This window comes from Tursiops truncatus, chromosome 2, assembly GCF_011762595.2.
Source record: "Tursiops truncatus isolate mTurTru1 chromosome 2, mTurTru1.mat.Y, whole genome shotgun sequence".
Classification (NCBI taxonomy): domain Eukaryota; kingdom Metazoa; phylum Chordata; class Mammalia; order Artiodactyla; family Delphinidae; genus Tursiops; species Tursiops truncatus.
In genome coordinates, this window is record NC_047035.1 from 99,810,187 (window position 1) to 99,833,197 (window position 23,011).

Sequence of the window (23,011 nt, forward strand, 5' to 3'; positions counted from 1 at the left end):
AAACTAACCTGAAAGGCAGTCCATTAAAAAGACACACCTGTGCTTATAGTAGCATGGCTAGCAAGAAGACTAAAAATTGACTTTTTAACCTTTTATCTAGGGTGAACTGTATATAAGTAGGATGATGTCAGACAAAAACTATAAGAAATAGCAGTTTGAGTACTAAACAGGCACAATATGTAGCAGTGTAACTGCTCTTAATAAGAATTAGAAAGATATTATTAGCTAATACGTAGTGAGTGGTTACCATGCTAAACATTTTCGAGCCTTCTGTGCGCCTTAGCCATCTTGAGGAATCCAGGTTGTTTTTGTGGGTTTTGTTTGTTTTTTTGTTTGTTTTGGGGGGAGGTTGTTTTGTTTTGTTTTGGCCGCACGGCTTGTGGGATCTTAGTTCCCCAACCAGGGATCAAACCTGTTTCTTCATCATTAAGAGGGCAGAGTCCTAACCATTGGACCGCCAGGGAATTCCCTAAACATTTTGTGTGTATTATCTCATCTAATCTTCCCATCAACCCCTGCCCCCCCATGCAGGTAATGTTAGCACCATCTTACAAATGAGGAAATTGAGCCTCAGAAGGTTAGGTAATTTGCCAGGAATCTTTACAGTTAGTTAATGCCTCAGAGAAAGAATAAATGACAGTTTATGTAAATAAAAAATTGGCTCCCATTTTAATCTGTGTGTGCTTCCTCCACTTTTTTATTAGTGCATAGGAATGTATACTTGATAAAAATATCAAACTGTGTGGAAAGGCATAAAGCAAACGTCTTCCTCCCCAGTTATAAGTCCAGAGGTGTAACCATTAAGTTTCTTACGTGTAATTCCAGAAATCTTCTGTGCTTATGCAAAAAATATGTGGATGCTTTTTTTTACGCATCCTCCCATAATTTTATTGAGCTAGTTACTTTTTTCCACGTTAAGTGAACACTTTGAATTTTTATCTTGGATTAAAATTTAATAGTTGTACCCTTATCAGACTAAACAAAAGAAATACGTTTCATACACTGCTCACAGTAGGACACCTTTCCATTCTTCCTGACTCCTGGTTTACTTTTACTTTAACAGACCATGTATCACCTTAAGTGTTACTTACTTGTCTTCCTTCTTGGTTTCAGTAGTCATCATGAGAATGGTTTGATCATGTTTTGATTATTACAGTTATTTGGATGCCCATTTAGTTTTCCAGAGAAATGACAGAGTTGGCCATTTGCCAATTCAAAATGTTCATACTTTGTTTATCTGAAGCAAAGGTTTACCACAGGAAATTAATACTGCTCTGACAGATTAAATGAGCCTTTCCTGAAAGCTGTGCCAGACTTGAAAATCTACTTGAAATTAAAGAATTAAAACCCCTGAGCAGAACTTGGTTTAATTTTGCCAACCCTACTAAGTTAAGGAAGTTTCTGAACAATTGTGTTGTGCCTTTCACAGTTAACTTTTAATAGTCATAAAGAATAGTAACATTTAGTCTAACTCATTTTGATTTTGATAAATCTTGTAACAGTGAAAAGAATGGATTTTATGAACAAATTCATAAAATAAAACAAATTTTATTTCATGCTGTATTCAAAAGACATTAGTTTCCACTATCACATTTTGAATCGTGAGCCTATATGGATTTGTGTTTTGTAAGCAAAGTCAACATTTGTGACTTTATTCAACCACCTGATGTAATTGTCACACAAAGATGCATTACAGGGATATTTAGAATAGTTTTTTCTCTAGTAATCAGCTAAAAACAAACAGGTAGATAATATCCAAGTTAGACGTTATTTATGAGGATTTAGGCCGTTTGTTTGGATTTGTGGTAGGCCTTTTTAGATATTGGATAGGCCTTTTTAGGCCCTTCAGGAAATGTAACACATTTTACATAAGTGGTATGACAGTCATTTACATTTTAATTAAATTTCCTGTTTAATTTTAAGGTATATGCACCATCCCCAAATTCAGATGACTTCAACCGTGAATCTCCTAGTTATCCATCTCCCAAGCCACCAACCAGTATGTTTGCAAGCACTTTCTTTATGCAAGGTAAGTACTGCCAAATAGTTGTCAAGTACTACAACAGTTCTCTCTTGTATATTAGCTAATATTTTAAAGTTGTGAGGAAAGAGAATATCTGTATAGAAGTTCAGACATTTTTTATCTAGATATGTTTGGCTGAAGCAAATTAAAATTTAGTTTTAAAGTTTCCTATTGCTAATTATTGCTGACTGCAATGTAGTTGGATTACTCAGCGAAGCATCGGAGTGCCCATCTAATATTGATTGAATTTATAAAGGACTTCAGTTGAGAAAAGTGAGTAAAGCTGCTCTTTCTCATTTTAGGATTTAAATGTATAAAAGCTATTAACAATTTTAGTTTCTTGTTTAAATTACAGATTCATATCACCCCTAGAATTATCAGTGCAAATAAAAAGTGAATATCATAGAACAGAATAAGACTTTAAGAGAGAAAAAGTGTTGCACTTCCTTTCATTCTTGTTAGCAAATCATTTTTATTTGGTCTTCTGTGGTTTTGGACTATGGGAGCAATAAATTACTACATAAATGGTTCCTTGACTTTACATTGGTGAGTGAAGTCATTGCTAACACATTTCTTTTGAAGGCTGACTATAATATAGTCATTATCCATTACTTAGGTTCTCTGTAAGAGAAACTTCTTTATTCTAGTTTAAGAATGTTTGGTATAATATACATTGCTTATAGATTAAGAACTTTTTGTATATGGGTATACCATTTAACCAAAAGTTAAATCCAACCTATCTCCAGATTTGGAATTTTTATTGTCCTCCCTGATATGAATTTAGGTCTTGTGAGGATTTTTATAATGACCTGCCTACTACAGTTTCAATTACTTTTTCTCCCTCTAACTATAAAGCTTTTTTCCTTCATTTAACATAGTAACTATACAGTTTGGAGGGAAGAAAACTAGATGTAAGACTAGGTTGGAAAGGGGAAGAAAAACCTATCTGGAGGGTACCCTTTGAATTTTTATAGCATCATCAAAATAAAAGAAAAATATTGGCTAAGGAAAATTTTATATTTCTCTTTTTGTCTTAGATGGGACCCACAATTCTTCTGACCTTTGGAGTTCATCAAATGGGATGAGCCAGCCTGGTTTTGGTGGAATTCTGGGGACCTCCACTTCCCACATGTCTCAATCCAGTAGTTATGGCAGCCTTCATTCACATGACCGCTTGGTAGGCTGTAACACATGACTAGGGTGCAGCAACACTTTGTCCTCACTTGTGTTTCTTTTGGATTACAAGTGTAAGATTTGATTCTGCCAAAACTTCTGAATTTTGAAATACTTCTAGGCTTACTTCATGCCTTTTGAAAAAGTAAATGACAAGAGTAGTGCTCTTCAGCTGCTAATTTATGATGTTCTTTTTAACCTGTTATAGTAGTTGCCCAGTTATATGTGCATATTATTCAGAAAATATATTTAATAGATCATGTCTCTTTCCCCCTTTCTTTAGAGTTATCCTCCACACTCAGTTTCACCAACAGACATAAACACAAGTCTTCCACCAATGTCCAGCTTCCACCGTGCCAGTACCAGCAGTTCACCTTATGTTGCTGCCTCACACACCCCTCCCATCAATGGATCAGATAGCATCCTAGGTGAGCTTTTTTAGGTTGGCAAAACTCCCTAAAACTGAATTTGGCGATTTATAGTGAATCTCATATTTTTGAATACATATATATATATTTTTGTTCTTTTCATATTTTTTTCCAGCTTTATCGAGATACACCATTGACATATAGTGCTGTATAAGTGTAAGGTGTACAGTGTAATGATTTGACTTAAATACATCATGAAATGATTATCACAATAAGTTTAGTGAGCATTCATTATCTTATACAGACACAAAATTAAAGCAATAGAAAATTTTTTTTTCTTTGTGATAACCCTTGATTACTCTCTTAACTTTCCTAAATGACATACAGCAGTGTTAGTTATATTTATCATGTACATCCCCAGTACTTACTTATAACTGGAAATTTGTACCTTTTGACTCAACGTATTTTTTAGTATTGAGTTTAAAAATGAAAGAAAGGAGGAAAAGAAACTTTCTGATTTTCATTAATGTACAAACTGGTAAGGAACCCACCTTTACTTTAGCTTACTAAATACAACACATGCAGAGTATTTGCAGGTTTATTGTGACAGATGTGCAACAACAATGGAGAACACCATTGAAATAATGGCAGAGTGCTAAAAAAGCATGCCTCCTTGCCTGCTAAACTTCTTAATTTGTTTTCCTCTTTGAAATATTCAGGAACCAGAGGAAATGCTGCTGGAAGCTCACAGACAGGTGATGCACTTGGAAAAGCTTTGGCATCTGTAAGTATTGAATTTACATATTTTGCTGAATGATTTTTACACTGCTGAATGCAGTGGTTAGATTTTGTGGGCAGTATGCGTCATAGTTAAAGGGTGTAGTTATAACAGGACCACTTCATTACTCATTTAGAGCTATTTTCGGTTTGTATTGATTTGTGCTGCCCTTAAAATAATTCACAAGAACACTTTCCCACCCTATTCCCACAAGAACTGTCCTTCTACTTTCCATTTAAATATCTGTTTTTGTCTTAATGCAACAGATGTAGGGAAAAGAAAAAGAAATTTGGGCATTTTGAAATCTAAAGCACAGATTACTGAGGTTAATAGTTAAATCTGTTTATTAGTTTTAAACATATACTTTGTGAGTTGCCCATTAAAATAAGTCAAGTGGAACCAAGAAACATAACTCAGTTATTCTTCTGATCCAGAGAAGGAAGTGCTTTTATAAGGATTTTTTTCTAACATGGAAGGTATTTTATATATTTTTTTTAAAGGAAAGAATAAGCATCTGCTGCTGATTCATTTAAGACATAGGAGATGAGAGCCTTTCCAAAAAGGAAAAAAACAGATTCATTGAAGAACCCACGCTAAAATGAGTAAAACTAATTTGAAGGAATCCCATAGTATTTTCCTCAGCAAGTAGTTTACATCACACCAGAATGTTAATGACAAAGCAATGAATTGCTTTAATAAAGGCAGTGATCGGTTTTAATATATATGATCCTTAAAACATTGAAACAAAATCCACTCTTTTGGGAGAACATTTACCGGTAGTCCATAAAGATTCCAAATCTAATTATTTAAGAGGTACTTCTGCTTTGTATTTTCTAAAGTTTCTCCTTAGGCTTTTTCTTCCTTCCTTTTTTCCTCCTGAGTGATATGCCTCTCAGAATTTTTAGAGTTGTCTTACTTATGTCTTACTATGAAGTGCAGTTAACTCTGTCAAACACATTTGCTGCTGTTCATGGGAAAGGCAGACCACTTAATGTGTGAGTAGTAGGAAGCAGCTGTTGAAATTTAAAGAGATAAACCTCTTTGTGAATGGTTTCTGTAAATAAATGTTACTCTAGAGCAGTACACGTTTCTTGAGAAATGAAGCCAAGTCAAATTCATCTACCACATAGTGGTGGCTCACACAAAATAGAGCTCAGTAAATGTTTGTTGAATTCAGTCTTGCATCATATGACAAAAATGATGATGATGATAACAAAACCCACAAAAATATCATCTGTAATTTGTATGCTTACTAGGTGCTAGGCACTATACTAAGCATTTACATGCGTCGTTTCATTTAATCCTCAAGAAAGCCCTGTGAGGTTGGCATTATTATTCCCACGTTACAGATGAGGAACTAAGGTTTAAAAGGTTAAGTAACTTTGGCTCAGAAAGATTAAGTAACTTGCCCTAGGGATCACCAGGCTAGGAAAGGTAAAGCCTAGATATTAGATTAGATCTGATCTAACTAGCTTCACTTCCAGAAAGACAGTGGTACAGTGACTGTTATTTTACAAGGTGTTGATGAGGATTAAAGGGAGTGGTCTCACTTATTCTGGACTCACTCCACATGATGTAAACGACCTACTTTGGAAGAAAATTATTCTATAATATTAAATGAGTGCCTCCCAGGTATTTGATTGACTTGCCAGTTCCTTCTGCTGATTCTGTAAGAATCCAGTAGCAGATACTTCACAGGTAGAAAGACAAGTAACATTTGAACTTTCGATACTAAGCAACTTAAAAAAGTATAACCTGCATTTCAGGGGCTTTTTTCTCAAAAGTTTTTGTTTATTTTATTCAAGGAAGACTTCCATAAAGGATCCTTGGCAGATAGGCAGGCAGGAATTTGTGATGTTGTCAGTGGTCCTCCAAGCTCCTTTTCAGTTACCGTTCAAGTCCTTGACTATTCTGCCATATTACGACCAACATACTAGCTAAACCAATTGGCATTTGGAAAAGAAGATCTAAATTCAGTGTGAGTGGAAGCCAGGGGAGAATGTTTAATCTAGTTAGTGGGTGGGCTTTGGTTGTCATGGAAACTCAGCTCTGTCATCCTGTGTTGTTACTAGGCAGGAGCAGCCAGGTCATTCCATAAATCATTTCTGTCATAGCTGATGGTGATGCATTCCATCTGCTCCATCACTGCATGCCATAGTCTGCACACTTCAGATCCCTTCCTTCAATCCATCTCCTGCCCCACTCTGCACCAGACACCTCCCCCAAACACATTCTTTCTCTAACTTCCATTACAAACTCACATTCACTTTAGTGCTCCTAGAATGTCCTGAAAAACAGACAAAAAATTACATTGGGGATAGGAAGGATTAGAAGAGATGAGGAGAAGGAATTTTATGAGGATTACATTTGAGAGTCTGACATGCGTCTCAGAATTTGATGTTAGGTATTACAGATCTTTGGAAATGGTGACCATGAGTATTTGAAATTTTAAGTTCTATAGAATGTGACATTTTAAATACAGCATCTAGGTTTAGATGGAGAAATGCCATGCTATTGTCATTAGAAGTTATTTCTAATAGCTCCCCAAATGTCTGATATATGTCTTAGATGGTCTTTCATGTGTGAAACAGAGGTTACAACCTTTGTTCTTCAGTTTATGTATTAAAAAGCACACAGAATACTGGGTGATTAAACATGTAAGGCCAGATAATACATTCGCAAAGGTTCCTTTATTTTAGGTTTAAGCCTGGATAATTGTGGTCTTAATCTCAGGATAGCTAGAAAGAGAATTGTACATGAAAGTATTTACACAAAGTTCCCAAAGCCCTATGGATTATGCATTAGTTTAGATAATAAACTGGGGTAGATAGAGGGAAAGGAGAATCTGGATATTCGTGCCATTTCTGTGTTTCCCTGAACGTCTGCCAGACAATAACCCTTTAAGATTGTGCCCGTGGAGAGTTATATAGAGAAGAAACATCTGGTTTATTTCAGTGCCTAATACCATATCAAAACACTTGGTCTTTAATTTAGAGGAGATCAAACAAGAAGACTGTTGAACTTTGTTGATTATATCAGACTTCTTTGTGATAATTTATGTTTTGATTTCTACCTCAGAGCAAAGGAAAGGGAGAGAGTATGTGTATGTGTGTGTATTGTGTATGTGTATGTGTGTGTATGTTTTAATCTAGATAGTTAAATGGTCAGTAGTCTCTAACAAAAGAAAAGAAAATTCAGGGAAGTTGATGTTTAAAAGTAATTCATGAAATAAGTTTCTTTGTTCCTTAGACTCAATAACATTAGCATAATAAAGATTAACTGAAATGTGCACTGTAGTGTTTAAAAAATTGGGCTTGCAGTTCCAAGGTTGGGCTTGGGAGCACTCCATTGTTTCTTTTTTGTCTGAAGCCCTTTTCATTAGCTTCTGGCTTATTGGCACCCTGCTGATTGGAATAGACCATGACTGATAGGAGGAGGAGCCTCATTTGTTGCAGTAAAATGAGGCATATTACCGTTTAAGCCTGGCAGAAGGTATTGGGAGTTATTCATCATTGGTCACTTAACAGTATGAGGACCATGGACTGCATGTAGAATGAGTTCTTACTTTGTGTTTAGGCTCTAGATTCTAAATCACTCCCATCCCCATTTTTTAAGTAACTGATTTTTTTTCCTTCTCTTTTTTTTCTTTGAAACATCTATGTTAGGGGTTCTTTAAGGTCAGAAAGTACAAAAAGTAATGTATTCCTGATTTAGAATGCTCTTTGTCAAATAAAGCCTTATGTTTAGAATTTCTTAAAGTAGCACAACAGTTTCTATAGAATAAGTATAGTTTGTATGTCATTTGGTAATAGAATAAATTTGCAGAAGTGAAGTTTAATGACATGATCTGTGATCTAAAAGGCTGTATTATTCTGCTGTTTTAATGTTGTTGCTCCCTTCCCACATACATGTTCTTTTTATGAAAGTAAAAGGGACAAGAAAAAGTCCTGTAATTTGCCAGGCTATCTGTCAGTTCAGGAAAAGTATTAGTAACAATTCTGTCTGTCATCACTTTAATTTAGGGCAAAATAGAACCAGGGAATGTGATGAGTGAGTGGAGAAAATACCTTTTATTATACAAATGGAGAAGGTGCTTTTGATAAAAACACCAGAAATTATATGTTGATATGCTTTTGGTACTGCTTCTCCTGTTTTCACAGTGATTTTTAGGAGCCCACACCCACTTTATACATGACATCATTTTGCTTAGTCATTGCAAGGTAGTCATTGGAAAATGACTCTAAAGTATAAACTTCCTCTTTGAGATAAGGAAGTTGTCACCAGTCCTTCACGTGCTTAGGGATTATTTCGCTGTAATGGCAGAGTTATCAGGGAAAATAAGGGTTGATAGCCTGCTTATATCCTCAAAAGCCCATACCTGCCTAATGTTGTGGTATGGACAGCTTAGTACATCAACACTAATTCTCAGAAATATTGGAACCTTACCATATTGTTGTTCTCAAAGCTTATACCGTAAAATTGATTTGTAAATGAATTCATCTTTATAATAGTATCTTTTTCTCCCCTGGGTATTACTGTTACTGAACCCCACTTTATAAATGCTGAGATAAACTGCTACTTACTGAATTCTGCTTTTTTATCAAAAAATATTGTAGCGAATTTCATGTGCAATTTAATCGCTCAAGTTTTTTTTTTTTTAATATTCAGCACCTACTTGTGCAAAACAGTGACAATGATGAATTCAGTGTTGAAGAGTATAAGGTCCCTGCTTTCAAAGAGCTTACAGTCAAGGAGAGAAGATAGAAAAATGGTAACATAGAGCATAGTGTGAAGTAAAATACCAAAGAGAAGTAACAGGTTACACTAAGAATATAAGGGAAGTGAAAATGAGTGTAAGTGGGGAGGTTACATTTGAGCTGGGCTTTGATGTGTTACAGAATTCCATCAGGGAGAAGTTAAGAAACAAGGCTTTTGCAAGGACAAGCTGTGTTCAGAAAATGAAAAAAATATTTTGTTTGATATAATGCTTTATGTAGGTTATAAGGTAGAAAGATATTTTTGTAACCAGATAATGGAATACGTCAAATGTCATTCTGTTTTATTTAGTAGACAACAGGAAGTGCTATATGGCATTTGTTCAAAACTGGTTGAGGACAATAGCTCAGTCAATTATGTATGGGATGAAAGGAGCGGGGAGTAACTAAAAATATAAAGACTTAAATAGTCCAGCCATAAGTTCTAGTAAAAGTTTAAGGTAGTGTAATGGCAGTGAGAATGATGTATGCCCATCCCATAAACATTATAGAGAATTGTGAGCATTGGTGTCTATGGTGGGAAGAGTGGAGGAGCAGGAGAAAGGAGGGGAGAGTGAGAGTGGTTTTGGTGACCAGGAGAATACTGGTGCTAACTGAGATAGAGGAAACAGAACAGTAGAGATGGGAAGGGTGGGAAGCTTGGGGCAGTGATGCAAAGTTTGGGTTTGGACATACTGAGCTTGAGATGAAAGAAAGATATGCTCAGATGGAGAGGTCCAGCAACCAGTAGGAGGATAGCGGTGTCAACTTAGGAGTCATTCACATGGATGTCATAGTTGATACTTTATAAAGAATGGTATTACAAAGAGAGGAAACACAGGTAAATAGAAAAGAAAACTGAGACTGGAGCTCTTGGAAAACCTACATTAAGTGAACTGTATAAGAGAGTAAAAGAGAGAAGGAGCCTGGGTAAAAATTATACATCCAAGGATTTAAAAGGGATACCCAAATGCTAACTTCTTTCAAGGAAGATATCATTCATTCTTTAAGCAAGTATTTATTTACCAGCACTGTTGTAGAATCGGAAGCTACTGCAGATGCTGTGTAATTCACATTGGTCTGAATAAGACCAAGTCCTTGCTCTTCTGGAACATGCATTTCATTAGGGAAAAGGGTGAAAGAGACATATGATAAACAAGTAAACAAATTTAGGCAATTAGGGATTAATGTAAGCAGTATGAAGAAAACAAAGCGGGAGGTATGATACACAGGGAATGCTGTTTCTCCAGTGCTTTCATGCGATTAATTCATATGGTCAAGGAAATTGAAAGTCAGCAAGTTAGTCTAGTTTATGATAATCAAAGTTTTGCATGGAAATGGAACTTCTTTCACTCCTCAGCCACCCACCATCAGTGTTATCAACCCTTCCCTCCCTTACCAGTATTATAGTCAAGACATATTTCATATGTTAGCATCAGTTGTTCATAAAAGTTATAATTATTTGAATCATAAACATGAGAAATAGTGATTTACAAAAATAAAAGGGTATGTTGAGATATGTTTTTGTTGAAGTTCGGTGACGTTATCTAACTTACTTATGGTTGAAATAAATCACTGTATGTATGCAAGCCATTAGGAACCAAAATGTGACCTTTAGCTAATTTTCACAGGTGTGAAAAGTGACAACTTTTAAAAGGTAACAACTTTGACAACTTTAAGACCAACAACACTGATGTTATAGCATACTACTTCCCTATTACTAAGTCTTCCCATAAAGTTTTTTGAAGTCTTCTTGATAACTGTGCTTTTCTAAAATGACTCTCCAACCTGGGAATTCCCTGGCGGTCCAGTGGTTGGGACTCGGCACTTCCACTGCTGGGGGTCTGGGTTCAGTCCCTGGTCGGAGAAGTATAATCCCGCAAGCTGCCTGGCGTGGCAAAAAAAATTTTTAATAAAATGAAATGACTTTCCAACCTGAATATACAACTTTTAGATCTGGCTCTTTGGAAAGAGTTGGTGTGTAAAGGGATTTCCAGTTACCATTTAGTAACATCATACAAATTGGTATAGATATACTCATTTGTAGTCAATGCTTACAATTTAATTGGTGCTATCTTCTTTTTTAAAAAAAAAATGAAAGCTGTTAATGTTTGATGATTGTGACCTGTGGAATTTTGTTTTACGTGAGCCTGTCCTAGTATCTGACTTTTTCAACGTATTATACTGTCTGTAAAACCAGTGCTGAGACCCCATATATGCCATAATTTGGGCCTCTTTAAATTTATTAGAGCTCTAAACTTACTCAGAGCAAGATTATTTCTATTGGATGACACTTTGCACCCACAAGTAGTTTTCCTATTTAAAATATTTGACCACAGTTTCTCCAAATAAGTTGATTTGTCTGCCCTGAGTGCTGAGATGTGAAGGTGATTTATGATGCCTGTTATAGGAATGGGATTGTCCTAGAGAGGAGTTCCTAGGAACCGTTGGTGCGTGGATTAAAGAGACTTTTTAAATGTTTAATGGTTAATTATGTAAACTTGAATGAATTTCTGTCACTATTTTTTTTAGCAATATGAAATAAATATAAAGTGTTGCAACAAAACCTTTAGCCAAAATACCAAAATTTATGCATCCAGATATGTTACCTCTTAGGAGGTAAAGTCCACAGATTATTTGGGGAACATTTTTTTAAGAACTTTCAGGGTTTTTTCACTTTCTCCAAGGGTGACAAAATATCCTTTGAAAACAAGTTTGATTTTTTTACAACACTCACACAACATTAGGAGCTAAATTTGGCAAAAATGTAGTTACTCAAACAACTTTCTAAAAGAAATAAGGGGTAACTATTTTTAAAAATCACTTTCTTTGACTTTTAAAACAATTTTTAGGACTTTTCTCTTCAAAAGGTAACAGTTTCCTAAGATTATTTTTAATGAATAAAATTTATTTAGATGGTATATTCTAGAAAGATTGTTTATCAGACTTGACTTTATAGTCACTTCTCTTTTATCACTTCTCTTTTTTGTTCTAGCAATTAGAAATTTAAATTACTTTCAACTAGGATAATAAAGAAATAGGTATGATCTATTTATTCCTCTCATATTAGAATATATATGATACTTTTTAATCCGAGTTTTAAAACTGGGGCTTCTATAGCCTTTATGCAATGGAATAGTTCTAAAATTGATTAAACAGTTTTTCACTCTGAGGCTTAAGGGTGGCAGCTTAGATTATAGAAATAACTCCATGCAAATAGATTTATATTTTTGCTTTTGTCACACTGATATGTGCATATCTTTTGTTTTCTGGTTAGATTTATTCTCCTGACCATACCAGCAGTAGTTTTCCATCAAATCCGTCAACACCAGTTGGATCACCCTCACCTCTCACAGGTAGGCTTTTGTTTTATCTAACTACTTGATAACATGCATAGGGCTACTTGGAAATATTTGAAGTTTATTTTTCAATAAAATATAGTAAAAACTCACACCAAAAAAATCATTTCTATCCTGAGAAAACATGTAAACAGAGCCTTCTCCTGAGTTCATTTTGGAGAATATTGAAGTATTTCCTGTTTGAATTATTTGTTCATATCTTCTCTGATTCTTAAAATAATTTGTGATAATTTCTAAGAACAATTATTATAACAGGATAAAAAATAAGGCTAAGCAATTGGGATGAAGGTAAAATATAGAGAAGGAGATGAATCAAAAATTTTGATAAGCTAACATAGAAAATAAAATAACCTATTTAGAAGTATATATAACTTCTTCCTTATTCTCTGTATTTTCCACGTACCATGTATAAGACTCAAATGAAAAACTCTGCACTAGTTTGTCTTTATTTTTAAGTCCACTGAGTTATTATTTCATATATATATATAAATTCTTGGGGATAATGTAGGGTTTTTTGGCTAAAGAAAAGAACTCTTTGTGAATGTGTATGAATATTGTTAGTGGAGTTAAATAAGTGTTCAGATTTGCATTGCTTTTTTCCTGTTTTTCTTTACAGTAGTTTTAACAAGTTCCAGATACTATCCTACACTATAAATTTGTTGAGATACAACTATTATTATTGTAAATAGGAGTTTTTTGATTTATTAGGAATAAATCAAATTACAAGAAGATGCTTGGATCTGATCTGTTAAGCTATAGAACTTGGAATGTGTTTCCTGAGCAGTGTTTGGAGAAAAACCATGCTAAAGAAGAAATGTATTAGTTCTAAGGAAAAGACATTAGACAACTGTGTAAAAATTGCCATTTTCCTCCAACAATTGACCTCAGAAATGATTCTCTATTCCTGATCAAAGTCACTAGTTCAGTCCATGTGGCGTTGTTGTTGTTGCTGTGAAGCCTTTTTGCATTGTTCAGGGTTTCTGAAAATCAAGGCTCTGGTGTATCAGGGCCCTGGCTATCACCTGTGCTCTGTGATTTAGCCTTGTGACTCTGCTAAGAAGCATTCCAGTGTGGAAATGATGAACTGCTGGCAGCTGCTTTCAGCTATTAGTGGGTTCTGCCACTTTCTCAGACACCATGGCTTCAGCTGTCTAGTAAAAGCTGAACAGCTGTTCCCCACATAGACAGGACTATGAAAGACCCATTGACTTAAAGTTGTTGTTTAACAGAGGGATGAAATTACAGGAAGAATGATGTAACTTTAACCATACTCACCCTCTTGGCAGAGTTTTACTAAAATTATCAGTGTCATTTTTGCCACAGCCTGTTTCACTTTCTCATCTCAGGTAGCTATATTGGCCCTTACTGTATGTTCCCACTGCCTCTTCTCCTCTGCCCAGCCCAGTAAGATAAAAGTGTCCTTGGTTTCCATTAACACTGGTTGGGAAGGCAGGCAGCAGAGGAGCTCAGCATCTATGCAGGGACATCAGTAAAATGAAGAATCAGAAACTTAGACATTTTTCAAAAAATAATGGTCCAAAGTAAAATCTCACATTTCCTCCTCCTTTTTTTTTTTTTTGGAATTTGTTTATTTATTTTTTTAACATCTTTATTTGAGTATAATTGCTTTACAATGATGTGTTAGTTTTTGCTTTATAACGAAGTGAATCAGCTATACGTATACATATATCCCCATATCCCCTCCCTCTTGTGTCTCCCTCCCACCCTCCCTATCCCACCCCTCTAGGTGGTCACAAAGCACCGAGCTGATCTCCCTATGCAATGCGGCTGCTTCCCATTAGCTATCGGTTTTACATTTGGTAGTGTATATATGTCAATTCCACTCTCTCACTTTGTCCCAGCTTACCCTTCCCTTCTCCATTTTTATTTGATGTTTAGTGGATGATATCCTCTTTCCACCTTTAATTCAGCTGATTAATGAAGATCTGTGAAAGGTTAAATTGTGTAATGAAGGTATTAATAGGCTTCTTTTTTCAGTTCTGCAATCATACTCAAAGAAAAATATTTTCATATATTCCTGTTGAAATGGCATCAAAGACTGATTTTATACAGGTGCATCTCTGTGTCTCATCTCCTGTATCTAGTGTTTTCTTCTTATAACCACCCCCACATACACACACACCCCAGGGTGGCAGAGCAGACATGGAAAGGGAGGAGGAAAAAAGGAAAGCAATGGGCGATAAAGTATTCACAGTTGAAGGAAAAATGAAAAAGAGCAAACCAGAGCTCCTATATAATAATGTACAAATTATTTTGTACCTTGTGTGGCAGGAGCCTATCATCTAGAGTAAAAATTCCTACCCACTATGTGTGCTCTACACTTGCCCTCTTCCTTATGCCTGAGCATCAGTCAGACTCAGGACAGACCTTGTAAGAATAGTTGCACAGGTGCAAAGCAACATAGGCAGTTTCTAAGGCATTCATCGTTCTTGTTTAAATCCTGCTCATTTTCCTTGGGAACTTTTCAGACTAAGAACATAACATTCCTGCATAGAAAATGCTTACAAGAAAGAAGCTTCTGAGATGATGATATTGTTTTAGTTAGGATACTTTAGGCTGAAAGGAAGAGAAACTCTTGTCTGGACTGGATTAAATAATAAGGGGATTTTGGATATCTTGTATAAAGCCCATAGCAGGGCAAGTTCCTGGACCAGTCAGGGCTCCTGCTCTATTTCTTTGCAATTCTTTACCTCCTTCTAGAATATCAGTGAATAAAAGTTTAATAATTGCAGTACTCAATAGCAATCTTCAGAACATTCACAATAAAAATAAAGAGGGAGTAGGGGGAGATAGGGGAGAAAGGATTCCTCAGTTTAGGCTCATTTCATCAATGAGATATTTATTTTTATCATCTGTCAGTATGCCTGGTGTTAAAGCAGTTACCCGACTTCAGCAAATTTTCAGTTTAGTTGAGAAAATAGAGATAAACACATGAAAATAGAACCGTCAGAATTTACTCTAAACTACAGTTCCTCGGATGTACTTCATGAAGAGAGTATAAAGGAGAAAGAACTTTGAGTATAAAAGAAGAAAGTGTGACAAAGATCAAGATGTAAGAAAGTACCTGACCTGCTCATCCAGAGTCATTGAGATGACTGATTATGAACTCTTTTCACATATTAGAAGTGGAAAGGTTGGCTGGGGCCAGATTGTGGAAAGCAAAGCATTCAGTGCTACATTTAGGATTATTCAACCTTTTCCAAGTGTGGAGTATCTCATGAAAGTTTGAGTTTAGGGTGAGATTACAAAGGGAAACAGCTAACAAAATAAGAAAATGCATGGTAAATAGTCCTAAGAATTTCTCTCAGCCATGCAAAATGATGTTATCTATTCTCTAAATTTATTAACCAGTTTTATTAGGTGGTATATTACTGAATCCCACTCAGAGTGAGAACAGATCAGAAACACTGGGTGAATTTTAGATTTAGTGATGAAAGAAAGCCTTTCCAGATTTTCTAGCCAAATAATTTGATTCTCTTGTCAGCTAACTTGTTCTCTGGAAATAGTCAATAAATTTTGATATCAAGTACATTTATTATAATCCTTGAATAACAGCTAGCTTTTGGGGGTGGTCACTAAAAAGCTCAGGGCAATTACAAAAATTGTTAACTATATAAAGAGTTGAAAGCTTGCCCTTATCTAACAGAAGGAAGTAGTATAAGCCCAAAACCTCTGTGCATGTCTACCGCCAGATAGCAGGTGACAGGGAAGGAAGGGGGGAAATAACCTATTCTCTGGGAAACCCCTTAGGTTTTTAGCGTTTGTACTTTTGTTTTTCCTTATTTGTGTAATAATGCTGCAGTTGGTGATCACAAGCTAGAGATAAAGATACCAGTATGATTCTAAATAAATCTGTATATTTTACTCATGTACTAGTTTTATAAAAAGACAAAGATGCAGATCTGTCTAGTGTCAGAGGTATTCTATAGCATTATGGTCTCTGTCTAGAATTTGAATTCCATTCACAACCCCGGAGTTCTTATCCATAGCTAATGAGCCATCAGTGGGCCAGAATTACAAAAGTCTATGTATCTTTTTTCTTCATTGATTACATGATAGATCTATCATCAGGAAGAAATAATAATAATATCTCATGGTCAAAAAGACCTTTAGGGGCTTCCCTGGTGGCGCAGTGGTTGAGAGTCCGCCTGCCGACACAGGGGACGCGGGTTCGTGCCCCGGTCCGGGAAGATCCCACATGCCGCGGAGCGGCTAGGCCCGTGAGCCATGGCCGCTGAGCCTGCACGTCCAGAGCCTGTGCTCCACAACGGGAGAGGGCACAACAGTGAGAGGCCCGCGTACCGAAAAAAAAAAAAAAAAAAAGACCTTTAGGTTCACAGAGTGAGTGCATTCATATCTTTTACCTCATTCGCTTCATAAAGGCAGAATAAAAACAAAAAACTGTGAGTGGCTATTTTTTGTACAGTTACTAGGAATACAGTTATTCCTACAGTTACTAGGTTACTCAGCTAAAGTGAACTATAATAGTTCCAATTTACCATAAGTTTTTAGTTTCCTAAATATGGCGAATTAACCTGCAACAACAAGCTCTGGTGGAACATAGTTTAAAATTTCATTTAGCAATAAACAAGACACATTAAGTAAACCTTCTCCAACTTCAGATTTCTAATATATTGATAATTCAGTTTGTCACTGAAGATTTGTTAAGAACAAAACCATATATTTAATTGAACAGTCTTCATTATTTTCTATACATAACTTACTTTCAAATGCACAGTCATGAAATAGTAAAGATTTTCAATCATTTGTTTTGTCTTTTTCTTTTTAAAGCTATTTTGGTTGTTTTAAAGCTATTTAAAGCTATTTTATTTTTTTTAATATTTATTTTATTTATTTATTTTGGCTGTGCCAGGTCTTAGTTGTGGCACGTGGGATCTTTAGTTGAGGCATGCGGACTCTTAGTTTAGGCATGTGAACTCTTAGTTGCAGCATGCATGTGGGATATAGTTCCCTGACCAGTTGAACCCGGGCCCCCTGCATTGGGAGCGTGGAGTCTTACCCACTGGACCACTAGGGAAGTCCCTAAAGCTATTTTAAAACACTGCATTCTCCCCAGTACATGAATGAATTAACCCTTTTATTTTTTCTTGTTTTTTTTTTCCTTTTTATTCTTTCTGTTCTGAACTTGTCTCCTTGCTTTTTCTGTCTCCTTTTTTTATTATATTGCCACTTTTCTAAAGTTGAAGAGTAAACAACATTTAACAAAATTTTCATGATGATATTTTCCAAATTAAATGATATGTTTTGGTGTAAATTATGTTGGGAAAATTTTTAGCAGATAATCCTAAATGTATATGCAATCATTTGAAATTGGTGCATTTGTGCATTACTGGAGGCACAAGTTAACATGACCCTTTAGAAAGCAGTTTTGGCCTTATGAATTAAGGATCATAAATATGTTCATATCTTTTAACTTAGAAATGCTATTTATCCTTAGACATATTCCCCAAAAGAAAAAACACAATATTACCATTCATAATATAGTGATATTCAGTTACTATTCATAATAGCCAAATGAAAGCAACCAAAACGTCTAGCAGCGAGGTAGCGGTGGTTAAGCAAATTATGATATAGAGAATCAGGTGAATATTAATGTAAGTCATTAATAGCATGATCATAAAGACTAAAAATATGGGGGAGGGACAGAATTTTAAATTATGCATATTTTAAGTACATTTTCTCAAGATATGTGTGCATTTGGACAGAGTGTGAAGAACATGCAAACATAAATGTAGTTATGTTTCAAAGTATAGTTTTTTTCTCAACTCCCTACACAGTTACATTAATAATGAAAAAAAATTTTAATATGTTGGGTTTATCAGTAGCCAGTAACATGCTGAAGACTGAACAAAAATTTTCACATAAATTTATGCACACTTACAATATATCTTTACCCTTTCCTTTAGAACATTATCAAGATCACTGAGTTAACCAAGGTGTGTGGGTGCTTTTGGGTTTTGTTTTAACAGGTACCAGTCAGTGGCCCAGACCTGGAGGGCAAGCGCCTTCATCCCCAAGCTATGAAAACTCACTCCACTCCCTGGTAAGAGCCTCTGAGAAACATACAAGGTCTCTTTTATCTAATAGTGTGGAGTTCTTTTTTTTTTTCCCAGAAAATCTTGAGTAACAGTGAAAAAACAGTAGGATAGCATTACACACGAATTCTTTGCTAACAAATGGCCTGATTTAGTTGAACTATATAAGACACATTGGGTGTGCCTTTTACCATCTGTTCTTTGGAACATCAGGCTTCTGGTCTCAGGACAGCTGGTATTAAAATAGTGTTATGGGATTTTTGTTTCTTTGACAGATCTAGGGTTTAATTTTACTATAATTTTATGTTTACATGTAAAGGAAATTTAAAGAAGAAAAAAAAACACACAGACCAAGTAAGAGAAAATTAGTCCAGCATTGCAAAATGGTTGTATTTTACTCTTTCTCATATGATGATATTGTGTATAGTTTATTACATTTCTGTTAAAATTTTTAAATGTAGCATCAATTATTTTTGTCAGGAAGAGTATTGTTTCCCATGTTTTCTTTTTTAAAAAAGAATGTATTATGTAAATTGTACAAGCAAAACCATTGACAAACAAAGCAGTAGAATAAAGGAGCCTGTCTAGGTATTGAGAGTGAAGAATTTGTGGTAGGGTGTTAACTACTGTTGCCTTTCTATGCTTACCACAGAATTACGAAGCATTATAAAAACAAAATAAGGATGACTTAATGGAATGTTAAGTCATGCTATCATTCAGTAGTTCCAGGTTGCAAATAGAAAAGTTCTTTTTCTGTGACTAACAGAACATTTTAAATTAAAGGAAAGTTTTCTTCTCACATATAAGCAAATATAAGCAATGTGTGCTACTTAGATGCTAACCTTATAACTTTGCTGTTAAATCCCAGCCTTCTCATACCTTAATACAAGTAGATCTTGCAGGTCTCCGCGTTAACTTTACTAACATGTTATGCTGACATGCACATCAGCTATTTCCTCATCTCTTTTGGAGTTAATCTTAACCTGTGCTTTGCCTCCTGTTCTGTCTTGACTTTGCCAGAAAAATCGAGTTGAGCAGCAACTTCACGAGCATTTGCAAGATGCAATGTCCTTCTTAAAGGATGTCTGTGAGGTACTATTTCTTTTAGATGGTGCCTTTTTTGTGTTTCAATTAATTATACTTCCTATTATCCGTTTAAAATCATCAAGCCTGTACAGACTCCAGAGTCTTTTAAAATCAAACAATGACTATTTTCGTTTTTGTAACAATATGTAAAAATAGGCTTTTGTTGAGTGTGATTCTTTTTAAAAGAGCTCTACTGGCATGTGCTTTTATTTTCTTAAATTCTAATATGTTTGTGTATGGGGCATGTGTATATTCACAGACAGATAATATCATTTCATCAGTTTTGTGAAAGAGCACATTTGGATGTGGTCACCATTTCAGATAGGTATTATAAATATTCACTTAAAACAAAATTACAACTTAAATTTGATGGATTTGAAGACCCTCCCCCAATTGCCCTCATTTCAAAGATCAGTGTTAAAGTACAGGTTATCTTTTTTATCAATGATAATTGAGTATCAGACACAGTAGAGTAGCCTTCAGCTTTTGTAGAAGCTAAAAGAAATAACCTCATGCTAGACTGGTAAATAGATTTTATGAAGCAGTGATTTGCTTCTGAAGCTTTGTTAATTTAGCATAGTCTACAAATATCCTTTCTTTCATTGTTGATTCGTAGTACAGGTAGTTTCTTTTGAAGCTACTTGATATTGCATATTCACTTGCTGCCTTCCCTATATCCCAAAGTAGGAAACATAGCAGTTTAATGAATTTAATAGATAACATCAGTAACCTCCATGTCTTTTTTCAATCCCTACAGCAATCTCGAATGGAGGATCGTTTGGACAGACTGGATGATGCTATCCATGTGCTGCGGAACCATGCCGTGGGACCTTCCACCAGTTTGCCTGCTGGTCACAGTGATATACACAGTTTATTGGGACCATCCCATAATGCACCAATTGGAAGCCTCAATTCAAACTATGGTGGATCAAGCCTTGTTACAAGCAGTCGACCTGCTTCAATGGTAAAATAGTGCTCATCCTTTTGGAAATAACTTCTAATGCGTATTGTCCTACATGTTTTTCATGAAATCTTTCAGGGAGAGAGGTTCCTTCTTTCTGTAAGGAAGGAAGGTAGAGTGGCTTTTAAGAATTTCTTTTACTGTCTTGGTCAGGGTCATTGGCTGAGCATTGGCCCTTAAAATCCTACTATGACCATGTGCAAAAAGCAGAAACTTTCTACAGAGATCATTTTCGCTTAAACTTGGATTTTTTTTCCAGATATGTAATAATTAGCAGAACAGTTTTTGCCTTGAAACAGTTGTAGAAAGTCTTAATATCAAAAGCAATAAAGCAAGACTGAATTTCAAGGGTTCTGGTCTAGAAAAGCTATTTATTATAATTTGGAACCAGCCTTCAATAGTAGAACAAATGTAATATTATTTGTACAGGTCCAAATTTAAGCTTTATTCCCAAATGAAGGAAAAATGTGGGGTAGTTTTAAGAATGACTGTAATTTAAGTGACAAAGAAAGGAAACAATTTTAGATTAATCCCTGAAGAGAGTAAAATCGTTCAATCCCTTTTTTTTTTTTAACGTGGTAGTTCTTTAAAGGAGGAAAAAAGTAAAATTCTGCAGCCATGCACATCAAAAATTCTGTGTCGAATGTCTTACATTGTTTTTTATACAAATTATGTTTTAAAGGAATGAAGCTCGTTTTGAATCTGCTATTTAACTGAAACCATGTGTTTGCATGTTTATGGCATGGTTTTTAAGATTCATTGCATGCCGTGAAATATTCTCCTATGAAACAGATTTCTAGCTGTAAGCCGTGTGATCAAGGCTAAAACTCACCTATCATCGCAATAATTAGGTGCCCCAAATGCTGAAGTCTTGTGTTCTGTAAAATAGGATTGGTTCCAGATTTTCACATTCACATTCATATATCAGACAGCCATTTATATTCATTCTGGAGTTGCTGAAGTAAACATCAAACAAGGCTGCCTGGTTTCCTAAGAACAGTGTTTTCAGCAACATAGGTGACGATGCCCACATGTCTTAAAAACATTTTTTTTTTAATATCAGAAGATCTTGAAATTAAGACTCCTTTTAAATTAGCTTTTGTTGCTATTGATAAACTAATAAATGTGAAAGCATTTTTAAATTACTGAATTCCTAGAAATAAAAGGGAATATTGTCATCACTATTAGTGGTAGTAATAAAATAATTTTAACAGACTTACAAGATAGCATTTGTTGCAAGTATAAATTATTACTTTGCTGAAATACTGTTTATCCTTATTTAGAAGAATGACTTGAAAATCAGTATGTTTGAATCCTGAGCTTGTCTCAGCCTGCAGTATTTGCAATTCTTAGTCCTCACCTCTTAATCGTTTTTTTAATTCTTCATTGTTAATAGCCCACTGCTCCTTTTTCCAGTTTATCTGCTACAATATATGATATATCTCTGGCTCCTCCCACATAAATATAGAATTTATATGAAATGGAACTTCTATCTTTGGGAGGTTGTTTTTACCAACTTTGGATATAAGTTGGAAAAGAGATTTTTCAAAATCCAGTCCTCCAAAGCCATGTAAAAACATAGTGCATTTTAAAAGAACTTGTTGAGGGAAAAATTGTTTCTAATATTAGATACTGCCCTGAAGCTTTTAGTTAAGAAAGTAGCTTCCATTATATTCACTAGGAATATGCTGCCTACTTCAGAGCTGCCAGAGATATTCTTTAAAAAGGAAAAGGGCTTCCCTGGTGGCGCAGTGGTTGAGAGTCCGCCTGCCGATGCAGGGGACGCAGGTTCGTGCCCCGGTCCGGGAAGATCCCACATGCCGCGGAGCAGCTGGGCCCGTGAGCCATGGCCGCTGGGCCTGCACGTCCGGAGCCTGTGCTCCGTGGCGGGAGAGGCCACAGCAGTGAGAGGCCCGCGTACCGCAAAAATAAAAGGAAAATAATTCAAGGTAATCAAGAATAAGAGAGTTCTAAAACATGAGGTGAGTCTGGCTTAGTCTGAGAAGCAGCATCAGTGCTGCAGCAACTAAGCCCAGGCTATTGCTGAGTTTGTCTATCAAGGTCTTCCTTCAGTTTTTATAGCCTTCTTAGACGACACAGCTGAGAAAAGTCTGCCAGACATCATCTATTATATCCACCCCTTCCCCAATCACTAATGGAGGTGGAGATGCAGATGTTTCTGCCAGGCTTACCCTCAAAAGTTATTAACTGACAAAATCTAAGAATGTCAGGTGAGTTAGTATTCAGCTCCCATCCTTCTGAAATGAACTTCTTAGCTGTGAGTACTCAGTTCTCAGTTTCAGCAGAAAGACCAAAGAATGGAATGAAATGAAGATCACAGTCAGCCAGTGACTGTCCCAGCTAAGTCTTAGGCATATTGTTGAGGAAAACTCTTATCCTGGTGGCTGTTATTCATGTCTGAGGGCTTGCAT

General features: G+C 35.6%; 1 protein-coding gene across 19 annotated transcripts in view; it reads left to right on the top strand.

Moving 5' to 3' along the window:
• The window catches only part of TCF12 (transcription factor 12), a 382,195-nt gene that overhangs the window by 332,043 nt on the left and 27,141 nt on the right, over window positions 1-23,011 (top strand). For 10 of the 19 annotated variants that reach the window (XM_033851719.2, XM_033851720.2, XM_033851722.2 and 7 more), the window contains 8 exons: window positions 1,924-2,029; window positions 3,061-3,200; window positions 3,480-3,624; window positions 4,284-4,348; window positions 12,374-12,452; window positions 18,467-18,540; window positions 19,553-19,624; window positions 20,376-20,582. In XM_033851719.2, coding sequence (XP_033707610.1) covers window positions 1,924-2,029; window positions 3,061-3,200; window positions 3,480-3,624; window positions 4,284-4,348; window positions 12,374-12,452; window positions 18,467-18,540; window positions 19,553-19,624; window positions 20,376-20,582 — 888 coding nt within the window. The remainder of the gene's footprint in view (window positions 1-1,923; window positions 2,030-3,060; window positions 3,201-3,479; window positions 3,625-4,283; window positions 4,349-12,373; window positions 12,453-18,466; window positions 18,541-19,552; window positions 19,625-20,375; window positions 20,583-23,011) is intronic. The other 9 variants (XM_033851721.2, XM_033851723.2, XM_033851725.2 and 6 more) reach the window with 4 other exon arrangements.